The sequence below is a fragment of the Phalangium opilio genome, unplaced genomic scaffold (assembly GCF_054372755.1).
Source record: "Phalangium opilio isolate 3A_F unplaced genomic scaffold, DU_Popi_V2 ptg000015l_1, whole genome shotgun sequence".
In the NCBI taxonomy this organism is placed as follows: Eukaryota; Metazoa; Arthropoda; class Arachnida; order Opiliones; family Phalangiidae; genus Phalangium; species Phalangium opilio.
In genome coordinates, this window is record NW_028324150.1 from 901,907 (window position 1) to 914,020 (window position 12,114).

The 12,114-nt window shown below is 42.1% G+C and overlaps 2 protein-coding genes across 2 annotated transcripts; both read left to right on the top strand.

Annotated features, from left to right (window-relative positions):
* The first annotated feature begins 3,985 nt into the window (after nt 1-3,985).
* Nucleotides 3,986-6,664, top strand: LOC149704611 (uncharacterized). The gene has a single exon (XM_089865719.1). It carries the CDS (start codon nt 3,986-3,988, stop codon nt 6,662-6,664), a length of 2,679 nt encoding a protein of 892 aa, XP_089721845.1.
* Nucleotides 6,665-6,716: 52 nt separating this feature from the next.
* On the top strand, nt 6,717-9,221 carry LOC149704612 (uncharacterized). Its single transcript, XM_089865720.1, has 2 exons — nt 6,717-7,106; nt 7,149-9,221. Exons 1-2 carry the CDS (start codon nt 6,717-6,719, stop codon nt 9,219-9,221), a joined length of 2,463 nt encoding a protein of 820 aa, XP_089721846.1.
* Nucleotides 9,222-12,114: the final 2,893 nt, after the last annotated feature.

Here is a 12,114-nt window from a genome sequence, read left to right on the forward strand (position 1 = left end):
TGGGCGAAGAAATATTCCGTTTTTGGATAATGGTAAACCTTGAATATATCGAGGAGTTTATATCCATGCTCCATAGCGGCATAGACTTCAACCGTTGGCCAGACTGATTCGAAAGCCCGTTCATTGACAGTGTGTTCGCAGATTTCCGCTCGCAATTCTAGACACGTGCGACAGAGGGCGTAAGCTAATTTACCACCGCTGCGAAAGGGAATTAAGGGGATGTGGAGATCTTGAGGGGCCAGCAGACGACAACTCATAACGCCAAAATACCACCCTGGCGATTTGTCAAAATCTCTGCTATAGATTATGGGGTGGCCGCTAGGGTACGGACAATCGTGACAAACTTTCGGGTAAAAAAGAAATAATATCCTTGTAGAAAATTTTCTCCTCACCTTGCACGTGGCAGTTAAGAACAAAATTTTCCGTTCGTCCCCCATAGAGAGCGCTACGGGCTGATATTTGAGGTCGAAAAGTTAAACTTTTGCAGAAAGCCTTTGCTTCGGCGTTTTCTTTTAAAAGCTTAGCAAATTGACACTCAAAAATCGAGGTATATTCATACCCGACCATCTTCTCTTTAATAAACAACTCTCTATCTAGAGTCCGCTCGTACAGAAATCTGTTGCTGGCTTTGAGTTGGGTATTGTAGGCATTGAGGTTTTGGCATGGACAACCGTGACAGTAGCAACCGTGGAAATCGTAGATTTTGGGCGGAGTTTTACTATAGCCATCGACTAAATAGCGCCCCACCCGATATTCACCCCCATAGCTTAAAGCCGTTCGCAATTTTATATTTTCCGTTTTCTCCACCCAAGCGAGATATTTTAAACTAATCTGACTGTGATTAAATTTTGCGTTATAGCCGTTAGAAGGAACAATACCCATGCTGTAAGGTTTATAGTAATTGTTAAGATAAATAGTGGTTAAAGCACCCGCCAAAGTAATATTTTTTAAGCAAAAAGGGTCTAATTTTGTTAGATCTACGTAAATTTTTCTAAAAGCTTCGACGCCTTGTCTTAGGACTTTGACGTCTTGAATGCAATATTTAATAAGCTCGTCTTTGATGTTGTAAATAGATCCTTCCATTGACGCGTACCAAGTTTGAAAATCTCGATAATCATTGGCTTTCATTTGAGCTACGTTAAAGTACGAAGCTTCAGGGATGACGCCAATGTAATTAAGATTTTCTTCGGTATGAAAATCAAATGGAAAGAATCCTTTCGCCACATCGCCGAGGCTAAACATGCTGGTGAAATTACGCAGAGGTTGACTAATGTAATTAAAGCTATCGAGGAATCTAATTTGAGGTCCCTCAAGATGAATCATTAAAATTTTACTGCCGTCAAAAATAACAGCAGGGGTGACGTGTCTATGAACTAAAGCGTTAAGAATTAAGAAGTTATCAAAAGCTTTCGCGTAATGAGCTACGACTTGAGTGTTAGTAAAGCGCGTTTGGTACGTCTTACGTTTCTGTCCAGTCAAAACTACCTGCTCGACGCTAAATAAATAATTTAAAAATTGCTCGACGCAATTGGCGCCGTAAAAAATTTTGGTTTCAAAGCCAGCTTCAGTCTCTACATCGCAAACTAATAAAATGGGGACGTGGATATTATTTCTAAGAATAGTCTCAATGTCGTAATAAATAAACCGCGAGGCTTTCATTTTGGTTTCCAAAGGCATAACAAAATGTTCACCTGGCGGATGAACTATTTTACACTGAGAGCATTCGGGATTGCAGTCGTGATCGTCACCCATAAGTCGCCCACATTCTAAACATCGTTTTTGGCTCGCGCAGGTGCCATTAAGTAAATGAGTTTCGTAGCAGGGGCCCGGGAAAAAGTAGCGGTGGCATTCGTCGCAACGTTTTAAAACATCCTCGTTGGTTAAATGAAAAGCTTCACCTTGGCACCGAAAACATATATAGGGCTTTGTATCCTCGGGGCATTTATGCTCTTTTAACAATTCGTATTTGTAAAAAGATTTCAAGCATAAATCGCAAGAGACACAACCGCCCATCATGCCGTGCCAAGTTTTTGCAGGGTGGATATGGTCGCCAATTTTAAGGAGATAGATAAATTTAGGAGCTTGGGGTCCTTTGAAAAATATGGTAAAATTATTCGCAGCATCAACTATCACAATCCGATAATGGGGAGCTAAATAATTTTGAAATTTTTGAATATCTTCTAGAGTAACGTAGCCCTCGGGGACTCCCGCTTTTCTGTGCAAGATTTTTGCAATATTACCTTGAAGAGTGCTATTGCGTCTCAGTTTGTTAAAATTGTCCTGGTTAAAGGGCGGACCTTGCTTATTTTGTTGATAAAAATTGCGATCGGCCATCTCTTTACCCAGAACTAAACTCCGAGCAAAACAGAGATTATCATTATTCTCCATAAAAATAAATTGGTTATTTTGTTTAACGAAATAATCCAAATTAACCAAAGTTCTATTTTTTATGGATTTATAATAAGTCCCTATATTTGCATCGAGGTTTAGAAAAATTATATCAAACTGAAAATCTTCGCCATTAAAGACAAAGTCCCGACTAGATTGCGTCACTCTATAGATGGTGCGCATAATTCGCTTACTGGTGAATTTGTCAATTTTTATAAATTTAATATTAACGGGGGTCGTCAATCCGGGAGAGCTTAAAACAAATCGAACCCGATTATACCCGGGATTCTCAGTTACTAATTTACGTATAACTTCGTCGAGAATTTTTCGAAAAATTCGAAAAAAATCTTGCGTTGGAATGTCATTCAAATTTTTAAAAGCTATACGCAAATCGATTTGTTTACAATGCCACTTGCGACTCGTTTTGTCAATCTGCCGCTCAATTGTGTAGTACCGGTTTACCTGTGCGTGTTCTTCTCCCTCACTACCCTCCGAGTCACTCCCGCTGCTGCCGCTGCTCGAACTCATTTTTTGAATCTCTATCAGAAATAAAAAAAAATGGAACAAAATTTTGGTTTGTAAATTTATTGTTAATAAGATACTTACTTTGCTTGGCGGCTGCTGCGTGGCCTGAGCGTCACCCTTTATGTCCTCCACCAACCGGTGGAAGGCGTTGAGGAGTTTGACCGTGTCCTTATCTTTCCCGTCAACGACTCGCTTCAGCCGCTTGTGGCTGCACTCCCAAAGCTTGTCGGCTTGGGAGTCCTTTATATCTTTAAATTTGTAGACACTTATGTCTACAAAATAGTCCCCTTTTCGCGGGGGGACTTTTGTCTCGAAATACTGGCCGTCGCTCCTCAGCCGGTACGACCCTTCAATTCCGTGAATGCCAACGACGTGTTTTTGTAGTACGTCTTGGACGAACGTCTCGTCGTCCGAGTCGATTAACACCTCGACAGGGTCGGGCTTCAAAAATTGATTTATGGTGCGCTTACCGCTGCTGGTTCCGGCTCGATCCCCAGGAGAAGACGGTGGAGAGTCAAACATAGACTGTGATTCTTGAAGATATTTGCTACTCATGGCTGGATTGATTGTGAAAACCCTATGTGTCGCAACTTGACGTCACGAACTCTAAAAAACTAGATACTATCTTTTTGTAACTTTTTTATAACTTGTATATAACAAACGGTGTAAAACGGCGAAGGGCAGAGTTGCTTGAGCAGTTAACGGATAGAGTTCTTTGATTGTAAATTAATCTCGATTTTATAACGCGCAGTATGAAAAATGGACTGTTAGTTTAAATTTTAATGATCTCAATAAAACTCTGTTATTACTGAAGTTGAGTTTGGTTTGGTTTTCGCGTGTAAGGCTTATTAGTTCGCTACATTTTGGTGCCGAAACCCGGGAACGAGAACTTTGAGAACGAGAAATTAGTGGACTAGTAATACGAGAGTTCATGAGCCGCTGAATCTGAGGAATTCATCGGAAGAACTATTATACTTGAGGATCTTACATGCGTAACCTACCTATGGAGACCATTAAAAAATCAAGAAAAGTTATTCGCCAGCGAACGACAGTACTATTGAATAAGATCGAGATGTGTCTACTAGATGAGAATCCGGACCGAGAAACCTTGGGAGAATTACTGGAGCAATTAAAAGGCAAGAACATCAGTCTTAACCAGCTAAATACACAAATACAGTCGATGATGGACGAGACAGACATCGAAGCCGAGGTGGATTCAGCGGAGGACTATGCCGAGAAGATCATTGTTTGGACGGCACGAGCAACAAAGGCCATAACAGCTTCAGTGGTAGAAAGACCATCAGAAGTCATCCTGCACGAGACTCGCGCCCAAGAGAGAAATAGCAACAGGTCAGCAACCGTAAAACTACCAAGATTAACCATTCCAAAGTACAATGGAGATCTAGCCGAGTGGCAGAATTTCTGGGGTCAATTCGAGGCTTCAATTCACGAGAATCCTACGTTAGCGGCGGTGGATAAATTCACCTATCTTAAATCCTTCCTTGAGGGCCCAGCGTTATCAGCAATAGGAGGATATACTTTATCAGAAGAAAATTACGAAGCCGTGATAGAGAAGTTGAGCGACCGTTTTGGCAAAAGATCGGATGCAATTAACACACACATGGTGAAGCTTTTACATCTTCAGCCGGTTAAAAGAGCGTCGGATGTAACATCGTTAAGACATCTTTATGACACCTGCGAAATTCAAGTGAAGAGTCTAGAGGCTTTGGGAACGTCCGTAAAAACGTATGGCACCTTTCTCTATCCTATCTTAACGCAAGTTTTGCCGCATGAGATTCTGCTAGAGTACAATAGGCGGTATGACGATGAAGAGCAGAGCGGGCAAACCTTGCTGGAGTATCTTAAGCGGGAAGTGGAAAGCAGGGAACGAGCCACAGCTCTTCGTAAAGACGAGGACGAGAAATATGCAGCATTCAATAGCCGATGGACTAGCAACAATGCCAAGAACGAATCCAGCCATTCCAAACATTACCGTAATCTTCGGAACAAGCCTTCTACAACAGCAGTACTCAAAACAGCAATGAGCAAGTCCTGCATGTACTGTGGTGATTTACAACATCCTACGAGAGAATGTCGAGCATTATCGATAGACCAGAAGACGGAACTCATCAAGAGCCAAAATCGATGTTTCGTTTGTCTTGCCCAAGGTCACATGGCACGTCGCTGTCCATCAGGAGTCAGATGTGGACATTGTCAAAGGAAACACCACGAGTCAATTTGCCGTAAACAATTCGAAGATCAATCTGAGCCTAAAAGTATCAGTTCAGAGTCGGAAGACAGCTCGCAACCAGAGAAACGAACCATGGCGATGAGTACCATTATGCCACAATGTGAGAGAGACTTATCCCAACGACTACTACTTCAGACAGTGGTCGCATACGCAGAGGGTGAAAACTCCAGAGTACCGGTCAGATGCCTGTTCGATGGAGCCAGCGAAGGAACGTTCATTCAAGGGAATTTGCGACGCCGTCTAAACCTTCCAGACGTAAAGGAGGAAGTTGTCGATGTTTTCCCATTCGGGAAAGAGAAACCTGAACGAGTTACCAGAAAAAGAGTAAAACTGACATTGAGGAGTACTACGAATCCTGAGGCGTTTGCGGATATTGAAGCCTTAGAAGTACCGGTCATTAGCGGAGCGATGGTCCCGGTACCTGGGAAAGGAATTCGGAGGTATATGGAAGACAGTAATCTACCCCTGAGCGATATTACCGAGGTCAATGGGATACCAGTTCCGCAAGAGGTCCTGGTATTGATCGGAGTCGACTACTTCTGGGCATTAAATACCGGAGAGAATAAGCGCATGGACGGATCTTTGGTAGCGGTGAAAAGCATCTTTGGCTGGTCGGTTCATGGGGCACAAAGTATGTCGTCATCTGTTAATTCTATCCAAGTCATGAAAGTCAGCGTTCAAGAGACCGAGATAGCAGCGTCATTAAAAGCCTTTTGGGAGATTGAGTCTCTTGGAATAACAGAGGAATCAGTATCATCGAAGTCTGAAGACGAAGTATTGGTTAACCACGAGAAGACTCTCGCCTTCGGCGCCGGAAGATATACAGTTCGACTACCATGGAAGAACAGTCAAGACAAAATTGGCAGCAATATGGCCCTATCCAAAAGGAGGCTAGAAGGCTTAGTCAAGAAGCTAAAACAAGATCCTGTCCTCTATATGAGATATCAAGACGCTGTATCTGAGATGTTGGACCAAGGCTTCGCAGAATACGTTCCTGAGCAAAACATAAACCAAAAGGAAGGGCTACACTACTTGCCTCATTTCCCTGTCATCCGAGATGACAAGTCTACCACGAAATTGAGAATAGTACACGACGCCTCGGCACATGAGAAGGGTTTCCCTTCGCTCAACTCTTGCCGGCATGTTGGGCCCAGCCTGGTTCCAGACTTACTAACCATTCTGATCCAGTTTAGACAGTACCGAGTCGCCCTGATGAGTGATGTCGAGAAAGCCTTCCTCCAGATATATCTCGACCCTATTGACAGAGATTATGTCCGTTTCCTATGGATAAAGACTATGCCAAAGCCAGATGAGCCGTTGGAAATCATCCACTTACGAATGACAAGGGTTCTATTTGGGGTCGCCTCCAGTCCGTTCCTATTAGCAGCCACTCTACGATGTCATTTCAAAAAGTATGAACACCAGTATCCTGAAATCAGCGACATGTTGGCGAAACGACTCTACGTCGACGATTTAGTCACGGGGGGGGGAGACCGTTGACGAAGCCAAGGAAGTATATCGCGTTTCAAGAGAGATATTCAGTCACGCTGGCATGAATCTGAGGAAATGGGTGACCAACTGCCGAGAATTAGCCGATTTATGGACTGAAGATAGTACACCAGTAAAACAACTCGGCAAGGTGTCAAGCTCTAACCTGCTCAAAGTCCTTGGCATGTCCTGGGATCATGAAGAAGACCTACTTACATTCGACATATCCTCATTGCTCGACCTACTGAAAGACAAAGAAGATACAAAGCGAGGTGTCCTGAAAGCAGCGGCGAGAGTTTTCGACCCTATTGGTCTGCTATCACCATTCTTGATCAGAGTAAAATGCCTTTTCCAAACGTTATGGGTGAAGGGAGTCGGATGGGACGATAAATTACCAGAGGAGGTGCAAGAGACATGGGATGATTGGATCATGGAGCTGAGATTGGTCGACAGGGTTAAAGTACCGTGATGGTATTACGCTGGTTTCAACGCCAAGGTCGTATATCAAGAATTCCATCTTTTCTGCGACGCTAGCGAATTAGCTTATGGAGCTGTCCTGTATTTACGCCACGAGACTGAAGATGGAGACATTGGAGTATCATTGGTCTCTTCGAAAACTAGAGTTGCACCCATAAAGGCCCTTACCATTCCAAGATTAGAACTCATGGCAGCTGTTATAGGAGCCCGACTTCTAAACCACACGATGCAAGTCTTCGAAGGCACTGTATCCAGCTATAGTTGTTGGACAGATTCGGAAATAGTTTTGCATTGGATTCGAGGTCTATCCAAGCAATGGAAACCGTTCGTCGCCAATCGAGTCGCATCTATCCAGCAACATACCGAGCCAAGTCGATGGTCACATGTAGCCGGCAAGCTTAATCCAGCCGATATTGCATCAAGAGGTTGTCATATCCGGAACTTAGCAGAAAACTCCCTTTGGTGGAAGGGACCACCATGGCTGACGGAACAGAAAGATTTATGGCCCAGTTCCTCGAAAGCAGCTACATGTCCTGACGAAGAAATCATGCTGGACGAACGAAGGAAGATCGTTACGTTCTTCTGCAATTTGAATCCTGAACCCCTCTTGGATGTCAAAAGATACAGTCGAATAAATCGAATCTACAGAATTACCGCTTGGATTCAACGTTTCATTCAAAATCTAAAGACCAACGAATCTTCAAGACAGAGAGGTCCTTTGTCCGCTACAGAGCTCCTAAGCGCCAAACACTATTGGATATGTGAGATCCAGCGCCAAGCATATGCAGAAGAGTACCAAAGCTTATCTGAGAAGAAACCATTATCCAAGACCTCGAAGTTACTTCAGTTTCAACCGTTCCTTGAGGATAAAGTCATAAGAGTTGGGGGACGTCTTCAGTTAGCCACCATAAGTTATGGGCTCAAGCACCCGTACCTGTTACCAGCCGATCATTACTTAACAGAGTTAATAGCAAGGAATTCGCATGAGATGGTCAAGCACGGTGGGCTCGATAGCACCCTTGTCCAGTTACGAGACGAATTCTGGATTCCAAAAGGACGACAGCTTGTAAAGAAAATCGTCCATCATTGCGGGAGATGCAGAAGATTCCGAACCAAGCCAGGAGCCCAAGTACCAGCTCCTTTACCAGCTGATCGAATAACAGAGTCTCCTCCGTTTGCTACCACCGGCGTCGATTTTGCCGGACCATTGTTTATAAGAGGCGAGGAAGGAGAGAACAAAGCATACATCGCGCTCTTTACTTGTGGAGTGACTCGAGCAATACACCTGGAAGCAGTGACTGACTTAAGCACCGAAAAGTTCATGTTGTCTTTTCGCCGATTCATTTCTCGAAGAGGACTCGTATCTACGGTTTATTCAGACAACGCTCGGACCTTCAAAAGAGCTGAGAAGGACTTAAAGGATCTCTACAACAAAATCACGGAAGATCAGTTCCAGGACTTCCTGGGCCAAAGAAACATCCACTGGAAACATATCGTGGAGCGAGCAGCATGGTGGGGTGGATTTTGGGAGAGGCTCGTAAGATCGGTGAAAGATTGTCTGAAGAAAACACTGGGGCGTAGTTATTTGACGTATGAGGAGCTGAACACCACTTTGATCGAGATTGAAGCCATCATTAATTCCAGGCCCCTCACATACAACTTTACAGACATAGGCGAACCCTCTCCTTTGTCTCCTTCCCATTTTCTTATCGGAAGACGCCTAACAAGTATCCCGAGTCAAGATTTCTCGCAAGTACCATCATCAGTCGGACGAAACCAGCTGACTAAAAGGCTACGCTACAGACAAATGCTGCTGGACCAGTTTTGGAATCGATGGAGTAAAAGCTACCTGCTGGAATTGAAGACCGCACATGCTAGTAAACCAGTACATGGAGTTCGCGAATTCAAAGAAGGGGATGTGGTCCTTCTTGCTGAGCCAAAACTACCGAAACAAAGCTGGCGTATGGGCCGGATACAGCAACTTTTCCCCGGACGCGATGGCTTGATCCGAGCGGTGGCAATCAAACTTCCTGGAGGGACAATTTTACGACGAGCTATACAGATGTTGCACCATTTAGAAGTTTCACAATGATGAACTGTGTCCATCGGGGGGAGGATGTCGCAACTTGACGTCACGAACTCTAAAAAACTAGATACTATCTTTTTGTAACTTTTTTATAACTTGTATATAACAAACGGTGTAAAACGGCGAAGGGCAGAGTTGCTTGAGCAGTTAACGGATAGTTCTTTGATTGTAAATTAATCTCGATTTTATAACGCGCAGTATGAAAAATGGACTGTTAGTTTAAATTTTAATGATCTCAATAAAACTCTGTTATTACTGAAGTTGAGTTTGGTTTGGTTTTCGCGTGTAAGGCTTATTAGTTCGCTACACTATGCCCATGCTCGAGCTTTTATACCCAAAATCTCAGGGCCATTTTTTTTAGAATACAGGCCCAGACATGGTTTTTTTATAACACAACCTTATTCTATTCGTATTAAGAGTTTAAAAAAAAATATAATTATGTCTGATACGCTATTTTTTAATTTAACCTAAAATACATTTTTCATTGTGGAGTTGATACTAAAGATTAAAAAGGACATTAATATATCTATCTATATAAAAAATAACCTCTTTAGTTTAATATTAATATACATTTATTTAGATTTAAATCATGTTAAAAAACAATTTCTGTCCCTCCCAAAGTAATTAGTTTTAACCTTCACTAATAAATTGTTTTTCTTATATAAAACGATCTCGTGAGAATTATTCAAATTTAATTATTCGAAACACGCCTAAACAAGCTTTTGCATACGAATAATATTTGTCCCCTTAGGCAGCTATCAAAGTAACTTCTTTTTAACCTTCGCTAAAGGATTTTTTATATAACACGAACTCGTTTGAATTATTTAAAACACTCCTAGACAACTTTTTTGCATACGAAAAAAAACTTAGACCTCGGAGAGATTTTGGTAATTTTATGCCTATTTATCTAATTAACTTTTTGCTATTTATTGAATTTTAAGAATCTTGAAAGTATTGGCTAGACACTATTAGATTTGACCTCGCTAATTTTGTATATAAGCCCCGTGTTTCAAACTGAAAGTTATCACTTGTTTAACTTCTGTTTCTGAAATACCAGTCCCAAGAACTTTAAGATGTCTTTTTCCACCGCTCCTCGTCTGCCCTGCCTGCCTGTGATCAAAATCCATCCGGCAGCGCTTACTCCCCGTCGTGCCACCCCCCAGTCGGCCGGACTGGACTTATATTGTCCAGTGGATACCGTAATCGACCCTCACGGTATCAAAATTGTGTCGACTGGGTTAGGCGTTATGCTGCCCGAGAACAGCTACGGCCGCATTGTTGGCCGTAGCAGCTTAACGGCCCAAGGGCTGTTTGTTGCCGAGGGGACGATAGGTATGTTTATTAGTTATTTTATAATGCGTAAAAGTATAATAATTCTTAACACTAATAGACGCCGACTATCGGGGACCCATAAAAGTCGTCGTCGCAAATGTCGGGGAAACCCCCTACGTTGTCAAGCGGGGCGATCGTTTCGCCCAATTGATCGTTACGCCGGTTATATTGCTAAGACCGGTGGAAACGGCGGTAAATATTTTAGAGTTTTTAATTTAGGTTTTAACATGTGACACATTTTTATGTTGTTTCTAGACTTTGACCCCTACGTCACGCGGCAGTGGGGGGTTTGGGTCGACCGGCGTCTAGTAATTTTTTATTGGTGGTGGGTTTTTTTTATGTAAATATTTTAGTTTTATATATTTTTGTTATTTTTTTTTAATGTTATTGTATAATATTTGTTATTAAAATCTTTATTTGCATATTTGTATATTCTTTTCAGACTTATAATTATAGGCTTATTTTTTAGCTCCGCCTTAATTAACCTATCCAATGAAATTTATCTCTTTACTTACACCCCGCCTAATAAGCCAAGTAGGAACCAATCAACAATATCGCTTTCCTTGCTATTATATTACATATATATCACGTACTAGCTATTTAAATATCATTTGCTTTTGTAACCCGCCCAATATGCTATGCCTCATTTTCTTTTTTGTTTACGGGTTAATAGTCAACATTTTGTTAACTCTTTACGAAATCGAGCGGCGAAGCAGAAAACAGCTGGAAAATAAACCCAAACGGCCCTCCGCCGATTGCACTTCCGAGTCAAATAACGATACGGGGTCAATGTGAAAAATGAACTCGTTAAAACATGTTTGTTTATCCTTGCTGGTTGTTGATTATTTTGTACTATATATTTTGTATTTATTTATTACGCATATCTGTACATCTTATAAAAAGTAAATATTTGATGTCTTAAAATCTGTGTTTTTATTAACTTTAGGCTTACAGAGAGAAAAGCTGGAGTGGTTAAAGGGTAACACCCAATGTCAGCAAGCCAGGGATGACGTCAAGGTTGACTATAGCTTTTAGTTTTAGTTTAAGTTAAGAAGATGATGTCATGGGGGTTGAAACTAACAGCTCGGGCTAGTCCAGACTTGTCTGAAAAGTTTGGTTTGAGTTTGGTAGATGGGGAGAGGGCGGCCATCTTGGGGTGGCGGCCATCTTGGATGTCTGCATATCTGTATAGTCCCTACTACTAACCACCAGATTTTCGATTTTTCTCCCAACAAATACACCCTAAATCTGATAACCAACAAACTTCAACTGAAAATAATTTAAGGCATGGCGAAGAATTACATCAACCAGACGCGAGTGAGTACCAAAACATGGACCATAATTTAAGGCATGGTGAAGATTTACGGCAAGCAGACGAGAGTGAGTACCAAAATATGGACCACAACCTTTAAGATATAGATGGTGAAGGGATTTTAGGGCAGTCAAAGGACGTTTCTGAAGGACAAAACGCAATAAACCCATTGAACGATATTTTAGAGCCGTCGAATGACTTTCCTGAACGAAATAATGGAATGAACGCACCTTTTGAACCATCATATGACGAAAG